A 24389-nucleotide genomic window follows, 5' to 3' on the forward strand; every position below is an offset into this window, starting at 1 on the left:
CTGTTTGCTTCCCGGGCAAACCGCTGCTCCTGGCACAGGTATTAACCCTGCGCCTCCTGGGAGGGGGGCAGCAGAGAGAAACCCCACCCCTCCTGCGCCTGCTGCCCTGAGCTGTCAGCCGGCCCCGGGTCCGAAAGGGCTGGGTCGGCAGTGCAGGCATAAGGGATCCTGGGGGAGGCCCTGTCTTCCCAAACCAGGGAAAGAGGTCCCTGCAGCCCCGGGAGGCACAGGGAAGCCTTTTCACACCCATCATCTCCCGTGCGAGCCGGCAAGGAGGCAGGTATCACCCCCTCGCCCACAGGAGGCGCCACCTGCCCTAGGACACACCAGCGGGGCCCAGCCAGGTCACACTGCTCCCCACAACACCCTGCCTCCGGCCCTGCACCCCCACTAGGACACAGGGTGTATACACTCTACAGTAGGGGTGTCGAACTCAATCAGAGAAGGGGACAAAATCTAAAATCCAGCCTAAATTGCGGGCCGAATGGTTTACTGAACAGTCGTAAACTGACAATGTCATAAACTGACAGCGGAGTGCAGTGATGACAGCGCGGTGCGGGCCACATTGCAAGGCCTGGCGGGCTGGATTTGGCCCGCGGGCCTTGTGTTTGACACATGTGGCTACAGCGAGAGTGGGCCCAGATGGTACTAACACTCAAATCCCTAGCTTCCCACCCGACCCAGAACCACCCTGGGGAGAGGGAGAGGGAGAGGGAGAGGGAAAGGGAGAGGGAGAGGGAGGGCCCCGGGCAGCAGCTCAGCTGCAGCCGTGGTGGTGGCACGTGGCCCATGAACAATGCCACCCCCGGGAAGCCACCAGCCCAGCCCGCCTCCTCTGCCTGGAAGCCCGTGGCGGGGAACGGACAATGCAGGGCCCTGTTAGGGCCCAGCCAGCCTGGGAGGGCACACACTCCCCCCCCCCCGCCCCCTCCCGCCTGATCTGCCCTCTGCCTGATGGGAGGTGACAGCTGCAATTAGAGGCAGGACGCCTGCCTGCCCTCAGAGCGTTAATGACAAATTGGAGAAGAAAAACGAGAAAGGCTCTTCTGCAGCCCAGGCCCCCAGGGGGGAGATGGGGGTGGGGGTGGGGGGTGGGTTTACAGTGAGCAGCCCCAGAGGGCGGTTAGGGTCGCTCCCGGATTGTAGGCGTGTAGTTCCGATGGCAGAAGCCACAAGAGGAAAGGCCCAGCCTGGTGGTTTCTGAGAGCCCCCTATTGCCGGCAGCACGCACATCCTTCGGACCTGGGAACGCCCTCAGAAGGCACTGCCATCCTCGGGGCAAATGGAAGCAGCAGGATGGAAGCAGAGGGTCCTGAGGCTCTGACACCAACTCTCCGCTCTCCCGGCATTGGCCAACGCGGCTTTCTTCCTGCCTGAGGAAGAGAGCTAGCCCACCCCAGCCCCTGCTCCCGGGTCTCCCCCAGGACTCAGTGTTTCAGTCCCGGGGGGGCAGGCCCACAGCCTGGCTGCCTGCGGGGGGTGTGTGAGTGCAGATTCCAGCTATGGCTCCCTGAATCCCGAGGGAGAGAAGCCATCAGCAAATTACTCAAGAAGGCACCGGGTCCGAGTCAGGAGCAACTACAGGAACCCGAGCCACCTCTCGGCCATTCACCTGTGACTCCTGTTCTGTGGGCCAATCACAGGGACTCGGACCAAACTGTGAGCTCCTCCCAAAGCCAGGCACTGCGATGGAAACGGAGAACAGCGATGGGAAGGACCCAGTTCCTGATCGGGGCCCAGAGGGGAGAGAGAAGCAGCATGAACCCACCGGGGAGCCAGGATTCCAGGGAACCAAGACCCCTTTTAACTTGGGGGCGGGCGGAGGGACAAACCGACCAGGAGTGCCGTCCGCCCGCGGCGACATCACTAACGGGCGCCGCCAGCACCTTCAGGCTGTCTCCTCCCACCACCCCTGGGTGTGGCTGCCGGGACTCGTTCCACAGGGAGCGGCTCGCAGATGGGAACGGGCCAGGGCGGCAGCGGCAGAGCTGGGAATGGAACGGGTCCAGCCGGAAACGGTCCAGCCCTGTGCTCCTCACGCGTCCCACAAGCTGCCACCCCTGCCCCGAAGCCAAGCCAGAACCTGTCCGCTCAGGCCCCAGGCCTGGAAGTGAACGCTGACTTGGGTGGGGAGATCTGCCCGGTCACAGCAGGGCTGGTGTGAGGCCTCCTTGCTGGGTTCGGCTTCGCTAATGAAAGCTTATGGCCCATTCATTCACCTCCCTCCCCCCCATGTTTCCGCCTCCCTCCCCCTGTGGGCTCCCGCAGGGACTGCGACCAGGATGGAGACTATGCTAGGGAGGCTGAGGGAGGCAGGCACCGGGAGTGCCGGGGCCTAAGTGAGGAGGAGGTGTGGGCTGCGTGGCGATGGCGTGGAGAGCTGTGGATAGTGGAAGCACACAGCAGAAACTGACAGCTTAATGCTGCCCCTCGGGCTCATTTTATGGTTAATTAGGACATGCAAATAAGCTGGGAGCTCATTTCACATTCTCCCTGGCCTGGGGCCCTGCCTCACACCTGGCCTGCTTCCTGGCAGGTACTGAGCCCCCATTGGCTCAGGCATCTGCTCAGGGTCCCCACCTGCTTCTTTGTGGCCCCATGGCCGGTCTGTGCCGACCATCAACGAGAGCTAGGAGAGGAAGGGCCTGCCCCCTCCTGCCCTTCTCTCTCCAACCGTCACACTGGGGCCCCTCTGCCCTCAAGCACTTCCCCTGCACCCACCCCGACTCAGGCTGAGATCTGAACCCCAACTTGCCCTGAGGAAGAGACGACCTGGTTCAGCTGTCTCCACCTCAGCCCCCTGCTTCCCGGAGCAGGGCCCCATAGAAGCCAGAGCACAGCCTGTCCCTCTGGGGAGCAGGGCCTGTGTCCCCAGGTGACCTCCCACCAGGGCACCTAAGACCCTTCTGCTAATGCCAGGGCGCGCCCACTGGGTCTGGAGGCGGACACACAGGACGTGAGGCCCCTGTCACTGCCGAGCCTGAGCACGCTGCTGGGCCCCTGGGAGCCCATTTTCTTCACCGGGAACAGGGACCAGGCAGGGCCGTGTGAGACTGAAAGGCCTAAGTGTCCCTAAGGGTCAAGCACACCGTCTATGTATTGAGCGGAATATATGGGGCTCCCTGACCTTCCGTTCCGGCGCTAACCATGGGGCACGATGCAAAGATGCTGAAAATGCTAAAATAAATAAATAAATAAAATTAAAAATAAAATTAAAAAAAGCTCCTCTGAGCCTTGTTAAAAATGTATACTGGCCCCATGACCTCACAGGATGTGGCCAGGATCAGAAGACAATGGGTGTGGACGTGTTTTTGTATAGTGCAAAAATATTACCCGGAGGCCTGCTGTGGCCAGTTTACCGTTTTCCATGGAAGGGTGGTGTGTGTGTTGGGGGTGGGGGTGGAGGGCAGCAGCACGGGCTGTGCCCAGAGGAGGGGCTGGGGAGCACCCCACCCCGCCCGCTCCCAGCTCTCCTGCACGGTCAGCCCTCGGGGCCCTTGTGTTCTCAGCAAGGACTGGTGTTGAATCAGCCAAGTCCTGATGGTTTGGGGGAGAGTCAGGCCCCTGCTCTAAAGCCTTGGCGGCTGGAGTCTCTCCCTCCCCAGCGCCAGCCACTGGGGACTAACGGCTGAAGGAGCTCGTGGCTGCCCTCCTCGAATCCACTCCCATGGACAGGACGCAGGTGTGGTGGAGGGAGGCTAGGAGTCTGTGAGACCTGCCCCTTCCGGAGGGCTCAGGGCACAGGCTGTGGTGCCAGAGGAAGGGCAACAGGCTAGGAGGGCCTAAAAGACCCTGTGCTAACCCTGACCCTAACCCTACGGGGCCGGGGCAGGGCCAGACCTGACTGCGGTCACCCCTCGGCACTGTTAGACGCTTCTCTTTTGCCTCCTCCAGCCAAGCCTTAAGGCAGGAGGAAGATGAAACCTCTCATCCAGATTCCCTCTGTCCCTGCCTGTCACAGTGCCCTCACCCAGTCCCGACACACCCCTCCGCCCACCGCCTCCCAGCCCAGAAACACGCCCCAGTTCTGGCACACACACACGTGCACGCCCAGGCAGCACAATGAGCTCAGCCTTGCCAAGGTCCCGAAGCCCCGGGCCCCGGGTGGAGGAGGCAGCGGGGTCCCGGACCCCAGCGCTCAGGCCAGATGCCGCTGGCCCTGGGCCCCACATCACAGGAGCCATTCCCTCCCATAGGCCCCTCCGAGCACGCCCGATGCTCTGTGCCTCCGCCACTTCCAGCCCTGGGTGGTCCGCTGTCTGGGCGGCTCTCTTGCCCTCCCCACTCACAGAGGCCCGTGTCCTCCGACTGGCACAGCAGATGCCCACCCACCCCAGCTTGTGGCTGCCCGCCTCCGGGGCTGCTGCTGTGGTGGGGGAAGGTGAGCCCCTCCTGAGAAGAATCAGGTTTTGTTTTCTCGTTTCCCGCTCTGCACATGTTACCCCCCCTCCTCCCTGGCTCCCTCAGCCCCTTCCTCATCTGCTCTCCCCAGCGAAGGCCGGAGCCCACAGCTGCCAGGAAGTGCCGCCTGAGGCTGCGGGGACAGAGGAGGTGAAGGAAACCGAGAGCCTGTGAGCTCATCACCCTCACTGCCTGCTTCCGGAGCCCGAGCCCAGCCCTGCCCGGCCAGAGTGGTGTGAGGGAGCACAGCCTCATTGCTGGGCACTTCTCACTCCCGCTGGCCCTCCAGGAGAGGAGCTGCTGGGTGTGGCAGGCCCCCAGCCTGGGGTTTCTGTGCCTCTGGGACACCCCTCTCCCCCGCCCGCCCATCTCAGATCAGCTGGCTCTCTCTCTCCTTTCACTCCCCTGGGTGTGTTTATCTTCCTAGACTAGGAGGGCCTCCAGGGCAGCGACTCCGCACTCCTGACTGGTATGTCAGCAGCCCCAAGCCCCAGGCTGTCACCTGTCACCGGACCTCCACTCCTCAGCCCAAAGCTGAGCCTGTCCCCCCTCCCCGCCAGGTGAGACCAGCAGCCAAATGGTCCTCAGTTCCCATCCTGGAGGGCATCACCGGGGCCCCAGCCCCTGAGGCCTCTCCCTTCCTTGTCTCTCCCACCTCACCCCCCCTTACCCCTCCTCCTACCTGGCTCAGCTCCTAGCTCTTCTTGGCAACGCCTGGCCTAGACTTGCGCTACACTCGTTGTTCCTCCTCTGCGCTGCCAGGCTCCCCACCCGTCCTGGGGACACCAAGTCTGCCGCGTCTCCCTCCCCCATTGTGGAGGGCCAGGGCGGGGCGGTGGGGAAGGAAGCTGAGAGGTGGGTGTTCAGCGCCTTCTCTACCCCCAGCTGCACTCCTGGCCACACGCCAGCATTGTCTCCAGGGGCTGGGGGCCAGCGAGGCACCAGGCGGACATCACTTGGGTGGGGAAGGGGAGGGTGACAGGAAAACAAAACAAACCACCAAACACCCAAAACCAGACACAGAGGTTCTTCCCAATAGGGTAAGCGCAGCAACTGGAATTGCTCCACAGACTCGGCTTCCCAGCTAGGGGTCCGAGGGCCGGTAACTTCCTCCCGAGCCTCCCTCCCGGGGCAGCCTGGGAGCGCGGGCAGCCTGGGGGCAGCCTGGGGGCTCGGTACTGTGAGCACTGGCCAGACCGACTCCAGCAGGTGTGAGCATCCTGGCCTGGGTCCGAGCACCTGTTCACAGAAGTCCATTTATATCCCAGGAAATAGCGGGCGAGGCTCTGCCTCGGTGGTTCCAGGGCCCAAGGAATTCCAGAGCGTGGCCTGGGCTTCAGGACCCTGCTGGGAGGGGAGGATCAGATGTCTTCTTTCATCTTCTCCATTAAATGGATCCGCTCCCAGGATAGGCGGACGGGGCCAGTGCCCAGGCCCAGTTCCAAGCCCTCCTTTCCAAACTGGGAAGACTGCGCGCTTAGCATCCGCCCAGCCTGGTGGCTCCTCACACTTCCAGGCCCCCCACCCAGAGCCAGCGGTGACAGGAGGGGGAGGTGGGGGAAGGCCTGAAGGGTGGGAGATTGGCGGGAGCACGGTCATCTGCCTGGGAGGGTGGATTCAGGAAAGCCCCCTTCCCAGCCATCCCACTCGGGGTAGATGCCCTGGGAAGGGCCGGAGGGGCTGCCGTCTCTGCTGTGAGTGGAGAGGGGAAAACGGGAAGGTGTGAGGGTGGAAATACGTGCCGTGTGCCCAGGAAGTGCCAGCATTTCGGAGGACAGCGGCATCATGCCAAGGCGAGGCAGAGGAATGTGGAGCAAAGGAAGACATGTCTCTTCAACCCTAACATCTCTGAGCACCACAGCACCCATGCCGGCTCCCTTCTACCCGGGGCTTGCGTTCAGGAATGGTCACGGCCACACGCCTCGGAGATCATTAAAGGGGCAGAACGAGGTGAGAGAGGAAGCCCGGGAAGACAGAGCCCTCGGGGAGTGGGCAATACTGTAATTTTCATTCTGGTCAGTTCTGAAACGTCCCTGCTCTTGCCCTCCAAGTGCCAACCTAGAGGCCGCTCTGCCCTCGTTAGTTACCTGGCTTTAACCTACCAGAACGTCAACTTCCTGTCCCAGGGCCCCACGCAGCCTCCCCCAGCCAATTCTGCCCGCAGTAGCACTGACGGAAACTCATCACTTCTTGTTCCTGCTTCCTGCACTTGCTTTTTCCTGAAACCCCCCTGGCTCTTCCCCACGCTCACCCTCCAAGGCCTACTACCCCCGCCTCGTCTCCCAAGCCTTTCAGACCTCCCCGAGAGCATACACCTGTCGCTCCCACCTCACACTACTTTGCTAAGCTTCTTTATGACATTTCCCATCAGGCTCTGCAGCCTGCGGCTCCTCTGTCCCTGCACTGCCTCCTGCCGTCTGCCGCCTGTGCTCTAGCTGGTCTTCATGGAGACGAGATTCTACTTCTCCACCCAGTTCTCCTCAGTGGATTGTTCTCATTGGAGACACACACACACACACACACGAGATTCCACTTCTCCACCCAGTTCTCCTCAGTGGATTGTTCTCATTGGACACACACACACACACACACACACACACACGAGATTCCACTTCTCCACCCAGTTCTCCTCAGAGGATTGTTCTCATTGGACACACACACACACACACACACACACACACGAGATTCCACTTCTCCACCCAGTTCTCCTCAGTGGATTGTTCTCATTGGAGACACACACACACACACACACACACACACGAGATTCCACTTCTCCACCCAGTTCTCCTCAGTGGATTGTTCTCATTGGACACACACACACACACACACACACACACACACGAGATTCCACTTCTCCACCCAGTTCTCCTCAGAGGATTGTTCTCATTGGACACACACACACACACACGTTGCTTCCCATCTTACAGAGGCGGCCTTGCTTCATGTCTCCATCCTCCTCCCCCCCATTTCTCCTCCGCCCACTACAGACACTGCCAACCACTTCACCGAGGCCCGTGAGGTCACAGTGACCTCCACGTTCTCCTTTGCTAATTCTTCTCTTCTCCCAACCCCATGATGGGCTTCCTGTACCTTTTCTCTATCTGTATTCAACCCGAGATCCCACTCACCTCCAAATGTACCCCCAATCCCGACCACCACGTCCTCAGAATCTCACTCAGTCCCCGAACTGGCCCCTCTAGGGTTATTCTCAACTCAACGGCCAGAGAGTTCCTGGACGTAGACGGCGTCAGATCATGTCATGTCCTTTGCTGAAAACCTTCCTATGGGTCCCGCTCAGAAAATGCCCAAGAAGTCTGCCCCCACCCAATCCCCATTGCTCACTCTCTCTAGCATTGTCCGCCTCCCTGCCAGTCCTCCTGCGTGCCAGGCACCCGCCCGCCCTGAGGCACGTGCCCGGAGGCCGCCCCGCCCGCCCCCGCAGTACTGGCTGCACGTTTCAAGCATTTCTGCAAACAAAAACCTGGGTGAAACCTAAACCTTCAATCCACCACCACAGTCCTCTGTCCGGCACTCCCGCCCCTTTAAACCGCTAACTGTCCTCCACAGCGCTCATCACGCGCACGCGCACACGTGCAGACCCACACCTGTCCGAGGGAAGGACGTGACTACTCACCGCCGTCTGCAGATCAGCGCCTGACACACAGCGGAAGCACGATCAACACTTGCTGACAAGTCCGTAACGAACACGCCTGCTCTGCGCTGTGAGCTCGGGAAGAACTCGGGCACAGTTAAAAGCAAGCACCAGAACGCACATGGCTGAGCATAACAATAAATGCATTAAAACCTGGTGGGGTGCACAGGGGCTGGGAGGAGGGGGCACAGGGCGGGAAACAGGAGACATCTGTGATACCATCAACAACAAAAAATATATGTAGGAAGAAAAAAAATTAAATGCACTGAAAACAGCAGCTTAAAAAAAAAAAAAAAGTCACATCACTGCTTAAAATGGCAAGGTTTATTAAGGTTTTTCCTCAAGAGGCACAGCCAAGCCCGTGCTGCTTCAGAGCAGCAATTCACAGGGAATGTGTGTCACACCGCGCCCAGAACCACAGAAGGCTGCTGCTTAACAAGCCAGAGAGCGTGCACCCCGTCCCAGTCCCCTCCCAGTTCTTGTTAACATCGCAACACAGACCCACCGTTCCCAGAAAACAGGACTAGGCGCCCGGTTCACAGTCGTCAGCTGTTTCTGACAAGAATATTTAAGCAAGACATGGCAATTCAATCAGTGGACGGCACAGTCACTAAACCCACGAGGAAACGGCAGTAAGAAAAACCCATGCTCCGTGCAACGTCACACTGCACTTCCAAGAGGAGGCTGCAGCCGAAACCGGTTTGGCTCGGTGGACAGAGCGTTAGCCTGTGGACTGAAAGGTCCTTGGTTCGATTCCAATCAAGGGCATGTACCTTGACTTGTGGGCACATCCTTGGTGTGGGCACATCCCCAGTAGGGAGTGTGCAGGAGGCAGCTGATTGATGTTTCTCTCTCATCAATGTTTCTGACTCTCTCTCCCTCTCTAAAAAATCAATAAAATATAATAAAAAAAAGAGCAGGCTGCCGTTTTTTACCTCTTTGGGGAACAGAAAGGCTAGAAGCTGGGTGGCTGGGCTGCCTCAGAGCTTCTATTCGCTGCTCTCCCTGCCAGGCGGGCTCCTGCCAGATCCTGGACCAGCACCCAACCACTCTGCCCTGAAGCGTTTGGAGCTGAGCCCACAAGGGCTATTGCAACATACATTTAAGTAGCACCTTAAGTACAAGCCCCACATAAAACAAAAGGTGGTTTTACAAGTGATTTTCCTCCTCTCACACCTGAGGGTGTCTTCAGTCTGGTTTCACCACACACACCATTTATACCAGCCTATCTTACGCCTCTGGAGATCCTGGGAGGGCTCACCCGGGAAATGCTAGGGCAGCCTCTCTTCCTCTGCCTCTCGGTCCTAAACTCAGAACTCAGACACATACATGGACGAACCGATGTACCCCGCAACATAATGAGGCACAATCGTGGAAACAGGCAGGTCCAGAAAATGAAGAATGCTCACGAGTGGAGACAAACAGCTTCAGATCAAGTAACCCATTTTAATCAAGTTGGTAATAAAATAAAGATCAGTATCTGCCCAAGGATTAACTTTTGCCAAGTACATTCTAGCTTCAAAGCAGCAGGCGGCTTCACTGAGGAGCCAATGGTGGCCAGTGATGATTGGCAGGCGGAGGGGCCACACTCAGAGTTGAGCTCAGAGTTGGAGGGGGAGAGAAACACACCAAATATTTCTAAGAGAACGAGCCCAGTGGCCGCGACTTGATAACTGACAGCACTACGCATAACTGATCTGCCTGTGTGTCTTCCCTGTCCACCCAGATGGCAACCTCTAGTGGGAGGGCCTTATTGCCTCTTAGTGAGGCACCCGGTGTTTACAGAACAAATGGCTCCAATACATACTTTTAATTCAATGCTTATAGAAATGTTAACTGATGCTGAAGCGCCCCCTTGTGGGGGATGAAGGTATAGCTATGTTACGCATTTCCTGCTCATTTCTGAGACGAGGTTGTCTGGGGTACCACTGCACCACTGAAGTTGTTTGTGTGTTAGCAGGGAAAGGCTGGTTGACCGTCAGTGGTGACATCAAGTCTCCTTTTCGCTGCATCCTTGTCATACAAGCACAGCCCTCACACTGTAAGTAGTGGCAAATACTAATATGGTGCCAGTTCTCGGCTACTTTGTCAGGAGATTCATACACGAAGGACGTGTTGAGCGATGAAAATCCACCGGACTTTCAGGCGCCCTCCCTCTGGAACCGAGGCTGCGAGGTCACACAGGGACACCACCAAAGCAGCCCTGTCTCACCTTCCACAGGACACCTTTCTGTCTTGCTCAGCTTGGCAGATTCCTGAGAGAGCAACGCCTGTCGGATTCAGCCAGGCACACTCTGCATAGGACTGCGCAGCTTCCGGGCCTTTTATTCACAGTCCTACCTCTATCCCAAGATCGTGACAAAGTGATCCTGCACCTGTCATCCTTCTGCACCCTGTTCTAAAAGAGAGGACACCAAGTTCACATAATGGAGCAGACTGTAACTTGGAGTTATTCTTAATCAATGATTTCTACTTGATCTAGTCTATGTAATAGGTAATATTCATAATTTTTCACTCATTTGTGAGATATCTATGATTTTAGGTCCAAGGGGATGTTTTGAGAGGAGAGTCTTAAAGCAAAAATGTCTTAAGAACCTTAAAATATGCTACCTTCTCCTGGACAGACTGGCCCTAATGCTTCACTTATTTTGTTTGTTTTTAATTTATTGCACTTACCAGATTTTTGGCCCCTCAATCCCAGACATAAGTATAAGTGGACCAATAGGAGGTAAAGTATCAGGTAACTAAGTTTATTAGAAACTCAAAGGAATACAATTTCCTTTTTTTTTTTTTTTTACAGCACTTGACATTTTCTAAGTCAGAGTTTTCCAAGTTGGTCAGAGCTTACACTTAAAATCTGAGTTTAAAATTTCAATTTCCTAACTGGCTGACCACACTCCTGGAAAGCCTCAGCGAGGTGTGAACGTGGTGCTGCCTCTCCCTGTGGCTACGAGCCAGCATCGAGATCCCTGAGCAAGGATGCGGGCTTCCTGGTTCTGGTGTCTTCCTAACAGTCAGGGGCAAGGCACAGGGGTCCCTAAGCTCGTTCTTTCCTTCTCCAGATGGAACTGGCTGACAAGCTGTTTTGCTCGACCTCTATGGAGAATACATAGGTCATATCACCCTTTGTCCATGTCCTAGTTAAGCCCCATCTTTTGAGGGAGGAAGGGGGGGATGGGAGAGAGAGAGGGAAGAAAGAAGGGAGGGAGGGAAAGAGAGGAAGAAAGAAAAAAATGGGAAGGAAAAGAAAAGCTAAAATCTTGAGCAGTACTTTTGGGTCTACCACTGTTATGCTACTCTGCAGAGTCAAAGCAAAAGCACCTATGCGACTTCACTCACACTCCTCTTGGATTCCTCAACCTATCATAAAGCAAATGTGAACATTTTACATGACATTTCATTGGTGGGTTCATACGCACAAATTAACAATGGCAAAAGGATTCCCTTAATGAAGTTACAAGCCATGGAAGATTTGCAAAAGTTAAACCCTGGTACAGTATTAAACTTATCTTTTTACATATAAAAATAATACACAGTGGGACATATTATTCAATAAGATACATTCTTTAAGATTGAGAGAGAATATACAAAACTATTCTATGTAGCCCGCTGTATGTTACTGTATAGGAGGAATAAATACATCCAGAACAGACAGTGGGAGGTCTGTTCTCAGAGAAATGACCAGTTACTGAGGGGTTTCAAGCCAAGTGCTCTGCAGGTGCCAGGCAGAAAGGAGCTACCTGTTGCATTTAAAACGATGTGGTCATTATAAAATAAAGGCCTTAAATCTATAAACAATAACAGAAACACACAAACCAAATGAAAATGTACTAAAATTTAATCATTCATAAAAGCTGTAATTTAATCTGACAGTAAAACACAAGAAGCAATATTAGAGTTGGTTTAGTATATTATATATTTTAGCTTTGAAAGCCATAGAAATCAGTTATCCCAGTTTTTTTTCCTATAAAAGACCCATTTTTTTCAAAGCATTATGCACAAACAATTTTAATTAGAATATAATGACAGAATGATATTTCATAATTTTTAAATATAAAATGAAGTCAATGACTCAAAAAAGTTATCTGCTGTAATGAGTTTGAGGGGAAATTTCATCATCTATATCATTACAGATATAAAGTATAATGGTTCAACGTTTAGTGCCTGACGGGAGGAATCATGATAAAAAGGTCAATATGAAATCATTTGATTATAGTAGCAATATCTAACTTCTGAAATGCATCCATGCTCTTTTGTATAATCATATTAGAGTCAAGTATATTTATTTTCACATCTGTTATAACTGCTATTGCAAAGGAGAAATACTATTGTCTTATTTTCTGAGAGATATACACAGAGCAATTTTTTTTCTCTCCAGGGAACTTGTGCAAACCAATATAAGATCTAAATTCTTCACATAATATATAAAACAGGAGAAGCCGCTTCAGATTTATTTTTTGAAGTCTGGAATGCTGGCACTTTCCAATTAGGCAACAGTTCTTCATTCCTGTAATCTAGAATGTTGAATAGATACAGATATATGTTATAAATATGGTTAATCTCTTGATGTCAGAATGTAACAGTAAACAAGCAGATATTTAATAATATAGAAAGAAACAATGGTTTTGGCTGATCATTACCAGAGAACAAATTATACTAAGCAACTCCCTTTAAAAGCGTTTAAAAAGTAGTTTTGTTATACGTGTTTTACAATATATCTGACAGTCCTGTCTATAAAGAAGAAAACAGTATTTGTTTTATTATATTTCTATCCTATTACAATTTTATTCTGAAAGTTCCTTTCCACTAAGGAAACAGCATCCACCTGCAAACTCTATGAGAATTAAAAATAACATTTTTTTTTATTGGTTTTTAGAGAGAGAGGAAGGAAGAGGAACACAGAGAGAAACATTGATGTGGGAGTGAAACTGATCAGCTGCCTCCTGCATGCCTCCTCTGGAGTCTGAGCCCACAACCTGGGCATGTGCCCTGATGGGAATCAAACCTGCAACCTTTGGTGCCTGGGATACACAACCAACTGAGTCACACCAGCCAATCCATGGGAAAGCCTTTCCTCAACTATTTTAGGACTGTGCCTGTTAGGGTTACCACTTATAATATAATACAGGTTAGGACAGAGCTGATCCCCGTATACAAAGGCAGAAGACTGACAGTACCATCGCTCAGCAGGAAAGAGGTTAAAGGAAGAATTATCCAAAAATGTATTTCTCTCCTAGATCTTTAAAAGTGTTACACATTAGAAAGAGATTAACATATTCCAGCACAACTCTGCCTACAGGCTAAGGCTAGATAAGCTACCCTCAAGCTTCACATACTCTTACGAAAAATGTTTACCCCATATCGCAGTACTTTTCAAATGGGATCAACAGGGCCCTCAAGTCGTAATCAGGACAAAATGCTCTGCATGCAAAGTATTCCGACTGCTAAGTGGCCTATTCCCAAACACTCACGGAGAGCTCCGGTCACTTATTAACTATGTTATGAGTTGAATTACATAGCAGAGCCTAAGAATTTATGCAACCAGGAAGGATGAAAGTCTTATTTCTAGATCTAGGCCAAGATCTTTCCTCTACGGCAAATCTCACAATACACAGGAGGATGTGTGAGGGTGAATTTTCACAAGAGGCCAGGAGATGGCACCTCTTCCTTTAAGTATAAGTTTAATGGCCATTTCTGAGAACTGGAAATTAAACCAGGACCAGCCAAAGTAATGACATACACAAGCCAGTCACCTCTGAGAGAGTTAACGTGTTCCAGGTCAGGAACAGAGCTCCCGTTTCCTCTACCTTGCACCCTTACCTAAACACTCACAAGTACCAGCAATTTCAACAATAACCACTTTCAGGGAGCTGATGATTTATAGTAACGAATCGATTCCACTAAGCCTCAAGCAACCATCTGGCCGGAAGCTGTCTTTCCTGAATCCAACTCTCAGAGGTGATGCCATGCTCCTGCCCTTCTGTCCCTTTCCTCTTCTTTCTTTGAAACGGCCACCCAGCTGTTTCCCCAGAGAGAGAGACATTCTCTCATGGTCTAAGGAGGCACGTTCCAGCTATTGTGTGGCTCTGCAAGAGGTGATCTACTGAGCAGACCCAAGAGGAGTTGGCACAACCAATTCTCAAGTAGAAACTTGACTTTCCTCTAAACAGACCAAGTTTGCAAGTTACATCATAACTTCATTCTATAAACATATTCTTTTATGGTATTGCTTATGCCGTAGATGAAGAAAAGCAGAAATTGTTAAATACAGAATTACAAAAACAAACAAACAAACGGCCCCACAGGGCCTGGTTTCTTACTGGATAGGCAGCTTCAAGGCTAACGCTGATTGGCTCACTTAATGAAAACTTACGCAGTATTTAAAGTCAATTACTACTTCAAAACCTCCACCACACACCCAGCACCAAAACCAGCACCACACACCCAGTCAAAATGAGCAACAGCCGAAGCCGGTTTGGCTAGTGGTAGAGCGTCGGCCTGTGAACTAAAAGGTCCCAGGTTCGATTCCGGTCAAGGGCATGTACGTTGGTTGCGGGCACATCCCCGGTGGGGGGTGTGCAGGAGGCGGCTGGTCGATGTTTCTCTCTCATCGATGTTTCTAGCTCTCTATCTCTCTCTCCCTTCCTCTCTGTAAAAAATCAATAAAATATATAAAAAATAACAAAATGAGCAACAACACTGAAGCTGGGGAAGGTGGAACTCATAACCGCTGGTAGGCGTGCAATAGGTGCAACTACTTTGACAAACATTTTAGTGGTGTCTACAAAAGCTGCACATACACACAGTGTACAACCTGCCATGCCATTCCTGGATATACACCAAACAAATACATGCACATGTGTACAAAGATTTGTACAAGAACATGTGCAGCAGAATTACTAGTCCCCAAAAGAACCCGGATGCCCATCAACAGCAGACTGTATAAACATATTGCCAGGATAGTCATGTAATAAAAATGAACTATTACTAAATGCAATCAGAATAATTTTCAAAAAGACCCTCACATTTTTCAGTAAAAGAAGCCAGAAGTGCCGAAACCGGTTTGGCTCAGTGGTAGAGCGTCGGTCTGCGGACTGAAAGGTCCCGGGTTCAATTCCGGTCAAGGGCATGTACATTGGTTGCGGGCACATCCCTGGTAGGGGGTGTGCAAGAGGCAGCTGGTCGATGTTTCTCTCTCATCGACGTTTCTAACTCTCTATCTCTCTCCCTTCCTCCTCTCTGTAAAATATAAATAAAATATATATTTTTTTTTAAAAAGAAAAAAAGAAGCCAGATGTCTTATTTGCATTAATTTCAGAGGCAGAACTAACCACGCTGTGAGGATTCAGGGCAGGGGTTCCATGTAGGGGAGGAGATTCTTACTCAGATGTGAGTATGTTCACTTTGGAAAAATTCATCAAATGTGCGCATCAGCCTCTCTGCAAGCCCTTTTGTTTCACTGTTCCCCTTCATTTTGGCCATGAATTTGGGAGTGACCGTGGTGGCCATTCTATTCACTCAATCACTACTTTCTGAAGGTTCTTCTACACCAGGAACTGGGGCCACTGTGGTGAGAGAAACAGACACCGGCCTTCTCTCACAGCTTAGAATCTCATGGGAAGAGAGACAAATTACCCACAAGATGAGCATAGCTACAGTGAGGTATCACATTTACAAGTTATAGAAGCTGGAAATAGCTCAACAGGTGCCATGAGAAGTGGTGAAGGTTGGAGACGGCCCACAACAAAGTCAAGGACAAGAGAGGCACGTGCTCTGCCCTCGGCACTCACCTGGCTCAGAGCTGCTGCTCACTGTGGGCCTAAAGCAGCAGGCAGGATTTCTTTTTAGGCTTCTTCTTTTCCACTGGTGTTTTCCTATTGATCTGTCTGACCAGGTCATAAAATATCTAAATGGAAACAAGAAACATGTACTTATTCAACCAACATTTGAGACCTTGTTCCACAAAATTTTCTTGGGTCTGTTAAATATTATTCAGATAAAACATGAGTCAGATAAAAAGACTATAGAACCGAAGGCCGGAGAGGAACAAAGAGAAAACACAAGGCTGTGATAACCTAGTGCGCTCCCCGCTCCCACCAGGCTGTGAGCGAGCTGAATTCTGGGATTGCTGGGATGCTCCCCATGGCAAGCACACCAGCAAGGGAAGCTTATGCGCTTCCAGGAAAGGAGAAAACGTCTTTTAAAAAAAATGATGTTGAAAAGAACAAAAGGAAAGGGGACCTCAAGCTGTCGCTTGGTTGGTGGTGGCAGCTGGGGACTGCACCAATCTTTTAGGGATCCAGTCAACTCTGGCCCTTCACACTCTGTCAGGCAGTTTACTTGTTAAGCATTCCTGTCCACAGCTACGTTCTTAAGATAGTGGAGTGCTTAAGTCACGGACAAAAAAAGCCTTGTGCACCTGCTGTATCAGCCAGAAAGAGAGTGAATTACAGTCCACACTCAGATTCCTCCCTTGAGTCATGCGCTACAGGGAGGCAGGACTTACCAAATTCTGTGATACCCATGAGGTAGTGTTTCTCTATAAAATCACTATAGCAACTACTTTAATTTCTGTGGTTTCCTGCTGACTGTGTAACCTATTCATACATACCTGCATAAGCAATCGCACATACATGAGTGATGTGACTTTTCATATACTCCTTTCTGACACATGTCTAGAGCAGGGATGGGGAACATCCAGCCCGCAGGCCGTATAAGTCCCACAAAATATTGGGTCTGGCCCTGCCAAGGCATTAGGGGTGAGCTAATTAAATGTTTGATCAGCCGAAACCGGTTTGGCTCAGCGGATAGAGCGTCGGTCTGCGGACTGAAAGGTCCCGGGTTCGATTCCAGTCAAGGGCATGTACCTTAGTTGTGGGCACATCCTCAGTAGGGGATGTACAAGAGGCAGCTGATCGATGATTCTCTCTCATCGACGTTTCTAACTCTCTATCCCTCTCTCTTCCTCTCTGTAAAAAATCAATAAAAATATATTTAAAAAAAAGTGTTTAAAAATAAAATAAAATAAATGTCTGATCAAATACAGCAGGCTAATTTTTAAGTTGATAATTGTGTATGGCCTTCGAATGATGTTATAAGTATCCAAATGGCCCTTGGCAGAAAGAAGGTTCCCCACCCCAGATGAGGCTTAGCAGGACTTTAAACATATTCATTTAACTTAAACATCCTCTTTGCATATAAATATGAATGTCTTCATTAGGTGACTTTATGCAAACAAAGAATTACTTAAAAGATTTTTTTTTTTCTTCAATAGTTTTTGGCTGTTAAAGGAGACTAAAAAGACACTCGTCTTTGCTGCCCAGCAGCTAGAGGTTACCTCATTAACGTTGATCTTTGACTTTGCAGAAGATTCTAAAAAGGCACAGTTACACCACTGTCTTGCTAAATTTTGACCCTGTTCTTTGCCAACTACTCGCTCATCTTCCAGGTCACATTTATTGCCAACCAGAATCATCGGAACCTGTGGGAAGGAATGACACAAAACGAACACTAACATACTTGCTACTTATCCTCAAGAGTAAGCAACTATTTGTCACCAATTGCAATGTGTAAATGAGGACCATATGCTTCACCAAGTGCTTAAACAAAGGTATGAACATGAGTGCTAGAGAGAGAAGGTAGATGGCAGGGGAAGAGACAGAAAAATTATGGAAGAGATCTTACTACATTGATCTGCTAATTATTTTAAAGATATAATCCCCAAAATTCCCATGTGAGCTACAAGTGATAGCTGAATTCCAAGTGGAAAAATCTGAAGAATGTACTCGGAGGCCCAATTGTGGTTCAAGTGCTTCATCTCACAGTCCCAACAAATGCCAGAAGCAGTGGCAAGACCAATACAGGAGCAGTAACAAGTTCTGCTCCTACACCTGACATCCAAATCTGAGATCAGTTCAGATGGGTTGTTAAGGAGAAAATACAGCCAGAGAAGTAACGTCTTCCCTTTTTCTCCATACCAGAAATGCTTGGCTATGTCCATCCACAGCCCCTACTTCCGATAAAACAGATTGCTAACAAACTGTACCACACCCTTGTTCAAAGATACCCACAGAGCAAAGCCATTTGTGAGGTGATGGGCACGATACAAAAGAATTTAAGGGACATGGTGGATCTTGTACCTAAAACAGGCGATTATCATGAGTTAGATGAAACACTAAGCACCTACAACTCTATTGTTTTTAGTTTGTTTTATGGATAAAATGATTAACATTACCAGAATTCGGTGATTTGCATGTATCTGCCTAAGAAAACAGAACTCTCTTAGATAAATTGGTTCTGAGAAGGAAGAGGACTATTCACTAGGTTATGGTTGGTCATGAATCATATGGTATAAATCCATCCTGCCTACAATATTACCTAAGTGAAGGACCCGAGCAGGTGCATATGTTCCCATTAATAATGAGAGAGAACATACAAAAGAGAAAAAGGTACAAATGAAATTTAATATCCTGATTGATACAACTGAAAGGAAAGCCTTCATAGTTCAAAACTAAAGCGGACATGTAAAATATACATTTCACCTTTGCAAAAAGGCACAAAAACAACGAATGCTAAATAAGACAAAAATTCTAAAACAAAAATTAAATTAAAAATATAAAAACCTGCCCTAGCTGGTTTGGCTCAGTTGATAGAGCATTTAGCTTGCAGACTGAAGGGTCCCAGGTTAAATTCCAGTCAAGGGCACATGCCCAGGTTGTGGGCTTGATCCCCAGTAGGGGCGTGTAGGAGGCAGCCAATCAAAGATTCTATCTCTCCCTCCCTTCCTCTCTGAAATCAATAAAAATATATTTTAAAAAATAATAATAAAATGAAAATCTTTTAACATAATAAAAACACCTGTAAGTAAAAACTATACCAACAGAACTTTAGAAATAGGAACAAATAATTACGGTTCTTAGTAATGTTCTTTGAACACTGTTTCTGACACAGCGTTCGCCTCTCAAAGTTGACCGAGCCTCACTTCTACCAGCCTTCTTCCACTCCCTGCTTCTGCACTCCTACCCTCAGAGCAGGGGCATGTCATCATTCCTGCCCTTCCTTGTGAACTATCTCAATAGGCACACAATTTGTAGGTAAATTTATAAAGGTAAACAGAGATGGTGGTGTCTTACACAGAGAAGAATACTTACATCTTCTGTGTCCTTAACCCGTAAAATCTGTTCCCTCAGGTCCTGTAAGTCATTAAATGTGGATTGAGCTGTAATAGAATATACTAGTGCAAACCCTTGGCCATTCTTCATATACAAATCCCTCATCGCTGTAAATTGCTCCTGAAATAAAAATATGCAATTATAAACATTGATTTCTTGAACACACGTTAGGATAACTTAAATCAGAATAATCACAAGTGAAATACTGCATTTTTTGTTTTCATGCTATCATGACAGGAAACAGAAGACATGATGCATGGTTTCTATAAACTCCTGAGGTGAATGTGCCTGCTCTCTACTTACTTGACTGGAAATAATGACAATAAACTAGAATTAGAGAGAAAATCTTAACCATCTTAATTTACTTTTGTGTGGTTTAGAAAAAACGATATATCATGCATTCCTTTTTTACTAATAGATCCTAATTAAATCATTTTGGTGCTAATAAAGATAACTTCAAGGCAGTGTTGCTAGAAAACAGAAGCTCAAGTCCTGGAGGCTCTCTATAATCAAGAGCGTGTAGAGATAAGACAAATCTGAAAAGAAAACTTAGGAGTAACCAAGGACACAGGCAATAATAATAATAATAATAATAATAATAATAATAATAAATAAAATAAAACCAAGCCAGGGTTGTTTCCTGGAAGCCAAATGAATATATAGTGAACCACTGATCTAAGGCTGCCAAAAAGTCAGGGCAGTTGAGAATTATGTGCAGGAGATGGTTGAGGAATGGGAGACCATGGGCATGAAGCCATTTGAGGAGGGGGTGGAGGGTATGAGGAATAATCAAAGATGCTAGGATAAATGGAACCAGGTTCCAATGAAGTTACGGGGTATGAAAGAGAGTGAGGTGGAAAAACAGAAGTGGTAAGTGGAGAGTGTCGTGCTTGAGAAGGAGACTGGGAGGTGTTACAGTTATGGGCAATCACATAGTCTAAGGCAGGGGTCTTCAAACTTTTTAAAGTGGGGGCCAGATCACGGTCCCTCAGAGAGCTGGAGGGCCGGACTATATGAACTACTAATCCCTACTGTAACACCTCGGCTGCGCTCACTGCCCAAAAAACCTGGCGGGCAGGATCAGACTCCTCTGCGGGTCGCATGTGGCCCGCGGGCCATAGTTTGAAGACCCCTGGTCTAAGGGAAGACCATGGGCGTGAACGGCTGAAGCAGGATGGAGGTCAAGGAACTGACAGGCCAGGCTACTGGATTATCTACAACATCTATAGAGATTCCATCTGCACACTAAAACCACCAAGAGTTCTAACTGAAGCAGTACTAGAGTGAGCAAAAATCTTCAAGGAGTAAGAAGTGATCTGAAACCAGATATACTAAGGTTATTGTACTCATTTAAAGATAAGAAGAATGAGGCTCCCAATAACCCTAAAGAGTTTTGTCAAAAAACAAGTGTCTTGTCACCATCCCCTTGAGATGTTAAAATACTAATAAAAGCAAAATAATCTTTATAAACATGAATGACTCTGATGCCAAGAGACAAAGTCTCATTTAAACCCAGTGATTCTGGATTTGAAATACCTTATAAAAAAAAAAAAAAAAAAAAAAAAAAAGCAGTAACAGCATCATCCTTACCTCACCACAGGGAGAACAAACCCAACACAGAGAGTCCATGGATGAACTCAACATACAAGTTAATTGTGAGAGATGAGCTTTAAGTCTACCATCGATGGTTTCATGAACATAAAAACACTTGAGAAGCCCTACAGTTAGAGAATTTGTTCTTGATCATAATAATTACTTTTACTCAGAGGAGTTATTCAGATGATAAAACCTGTTCACAGATTGAAATCTATCATAAAAGGAGAGAGCATGCTTACCGTTCCCGCTGTGTCCAGGATTTCGAGCATACACTGTTGGCAATCTACTTCAACTTGCTGTTGGGGGCAGGGGAAAAAAGTGAAAAAGTAACATCAAAACCTCAATCTGTTTCCCCCCGTCTATACTCCAGTGCATATGAACAAAGCAAAGCCCTTCCCCAGAGTGTGCTGGATCGGTGAGACTTAACTTGGTATTAAAATTAAGAACAGGAAGTCTCAGGCATTTTCTATTAATATTATAGAAGCCAGGACTATCAATGTTGGGCTTAGATATTTTCTGATCACTGTAAACTCTGAGTAATGACTTTTGTTACTACTAGAAAGCTAGTGCTCAAATTCTATGACTTAAGAAAAACTGAAGGAAAATAGGTACAGTTCTAACAGAAAAAAAATGCATAAAATGATTATTCATATTATCTTATTCATATTTTCTTTTTTTAAGAAAACAAATCACAAATTATTAAATTTACTCCAAATGCAAACAAGGTTTGGGGGCAAAGAAATATTGACAACTTACTATGTTAAAAGTTTTACTGAAATATATTATATCCCAAACTTAATACACAGGAAAATTTTAGTTTAAGAGATACAAAGAACACAAACAGAGCTGCTAATCAGTATCACTGAACTCATATAGTTCTCAGGACTGGAGGAAAAAGATACTTCTTTGGAAAAGCTGTGTGCATAAGGTGAAATTTTATAACTGAACTCTACTTTCCTAGTTTTTTATTTTTTTGAAGTGAATATATCATATAATAAAATAAAATAAAATATGAGGCTTAGAACTGGATCACTTGACCCTTTCTCTTCTTATCTCCTCCCAGTTCAAAATGCTTGCATCTCTTAATAGCCAGCATTCTCTTATATTAGCAGTTGGGCTCAACACATTCAAGCCTCAGCACAATTTCCTTTGTAGTTTTAGTCTTAAAAAAAATCGGCTTAGTCTGCCCATTATAGCTTCCTGTCACAGCGCCAAGGTCCCCGTGCACACAGAGAATCCTTGCCCTCCTTGTACATGGTGCTTTGTGGGGCTGATGCTTGCCACACTTCTTACAGAATTCCATGGGTTTTAGGAACGCTCACCATGTTTGGGAGAGCGCTACGGCAGGGAAAGCCGTGTTTATAGAAGAGGAGAAGGCTGGCCTAGAGAGCACCAGCTCTCAGCGGTGTGGACACCTTTTCATAAAGAAGGGACAGAGAAAAGTGGTCCATCTCCTGCATTCCGGGTACAGGTCTCCATGTGGAGTTAAAGCTTTAACCAGCAACTTATTTGGAGAAAATCCTAGTAATGCCACACTGTCTCTAAAATTAACCTGAGGCCTATTTAAACTCTACTTCTTTGTCAGATCTGGCACTGGGGAACACCACTGGTGGCCACAAATTCATTGTCTCACCACTTGTGGGACCAATGTGGTAGCCTGCCCAATCTGTAAACGGGCACATCCAATGAATAATGAATCAGGCCTGGAGCTCCTCAAAGTATCTAGAGCACCATTTTATATCCAATGTGCAGAAAATGAAATTGCTCAGTCAGTACAGTTCGATGAACTTAATTTCTTATTGTTGAATGGCAGGTTTAATATTTCTTTCTTTTTTATTTTTTTTGTGTATTGTTAGTTGTGGTCTTTTATAACACTGTCTTCTGTCCACCACCCATCCCACCCACCCCATAAGGTTTGGGAAATACAATCATAAAAATTATCCATAATTCTAGCTAATCTTGTAATTAAGTAAAATAGTATATTTTGCCAAGATCAACTTTCCCCTTTAAAAAAATTTACTTTTTAGATTCACAAGAAAACTTGCCAAAAATACAGTTCCAGTTTACCCTTTCCCTGCTCCCAGCTTGGCCTCCCCCACTATCAGCATGCCCCACTTGAGTTGATTTTGTTAGAACTAATGAACTTACTATATCAACACATCATTACCATGCAAAACCCGAAGTTTAGACCAGAGGAGTTGGGACACATATATAATGACATGTATCTACCATTATGGTATCATACAGAATCCAACAACCAATTTTTTATAGTTTAAAGATAAAATTTCTTTAAAGTTATTATATAACTAAACATAAACTTTCAGTCACTGGAAAACTTCAAGCATAAAAGTTACTTAATTTTCATATTTTACCTTTCTGTAGGAATCTTCTATCGTTGGGTCATATTTTTCAACAAAAATTCCCTGAACAAACTGAACTGTCTAAAAGAGAAAAAAAAAGGCAGAGAAAAATTAAAGAATTTTAAAAAATCAACTCCCCTAAATGTTATTAACCTCAAAATGTGGTAAAGATCAAATGAAAGTATGTGAGAAGTCTGGGAAATTACCTTTCAATATAAGGACATGCTGACACCTAAGAGTAACTTACTCTGAAAGGAGATGGCCATGTTCAAAACTGTCAGCAATGTCGCTGCTGACACTGCACTGCTAACTATTACGTGTATTATGTTTTAAAATGCAACAAAGATACAAATAACGACACATTCTAATTTATTAAAAAATGAAAATTACCAGTAAACTCCCATTACTCCTGTATATCTACATATAACTTTTATCTCCTGCTCTGAAAGGAGACAGACGTAAGGTTCTAAATTTTAAAGTCTTGAACCAGCCTTTCTAATTTTGGGGAAAAGATAAAAGAGAATTAAAATGTATCGGATTTATTAAATTTATAATCACATTCATATTTCACATTCACACCAGCTGAAATTCAAATGTACACCATCCCGATCCTGAAGCCTTATGCTTTTTGTTGGAAAATGCTGCCTACAAATCTTTTTCAGATTACCTACTTTTATCTCTAGGATTTCTGTAAAGCAGACTAGAAACTAGGTATTTTATCATTTGACAAATGGAAAGAAGTACAGAGATGACTGTGAAATATCTCCTGGACAGCTTTAAACAGGATCTGGCCCATTAGTCCCAGAGAAAAGGGTGAAGATGTGGGCTGAGCGCCTGACACCAAGTTACCCAGGAGTATTTTGAACATGATTTTAGCTTAAACTAAATAGATTAACTGGAATATAGTAAACTTCAAGCATCTTTCTCTTACTAATCTCCTTTCCTTCAAAGGAAACTCAGGATATAATCATACCAAGAACTTTAAACTATCTAATATGCTTTATACTAGAGCAGAAGTCTTCGAAGTGTGGTCCAGAGAAGAGGCTTAGAAAAAAATTGTTTTTCTGCCCTTACCCCTGCCCCTGCAGGGTGGCTTGGTTGGTTGAAGCACCATCCTGTACACCAAAAAGGTGCGGGTCTGATCCCCAGTCAAGGTGCACACAGGAGGCAACCCAATCGATGTTTCTCTCACAATAACGTCTCTCTCTT

At 47.6% G+C, this 24389-nt stretch overlaps 1 protein-coding gene across 3 annotated transcripts in view; it reads right to left on the reverse strand.

The window, feature by feature from the left end:
• Positions 1-9485: 9485 nt before the first annotated feature.
• RAP1A (RAP1A, member of RAS oncogene family) overlaps positions 9486-24389 on the reverse strand; it is a 52685-nt gene continuing 37781 nt past the window's right edge. For all 3 annotated transcript variants that reach the window (XM_084866299.1, XM_084866298.1, XM_084866300.1), the window contains exons 3-8: positions 23193-23261; positions 21060-21116; positions 19204-19344; positions 17391-17534; positions 15844-15959; positions 9486-12567 (exon numbers count right to left, since the gene is read on the reverse strand). In XM_084866299.1, coding sequence (XP_084722425.1) covers positions 15873-15959; positions 17391-17534; positions 19204-19344; positions 21060-21116; positions 23193-23261 — 498 coding nt within the window. In that variant the 3' untranslated portion in view covers positions 9486-12567; positions 15844-15872. The remainder of the gene's footprint in view (positions 12568-15843; positions 15960-17390; positions 17535-19203; positions 19345-21059; positions 21117-23192; positions 23262-24389) is intronic.

The sequence above is a fragment of the Pipistrellus hanaki genome, assembly GCF_964339955.1.
Source record: "Pipistrellus hanaki genome assembly, chromosome: 18".
Taxonomy (NCBI): Eukaryota; Metazoa; Chordata; class Mammalia; order Chiroptera; family Vespertilionidae; genus Pipistrellus; species Pipistrellus hanaki.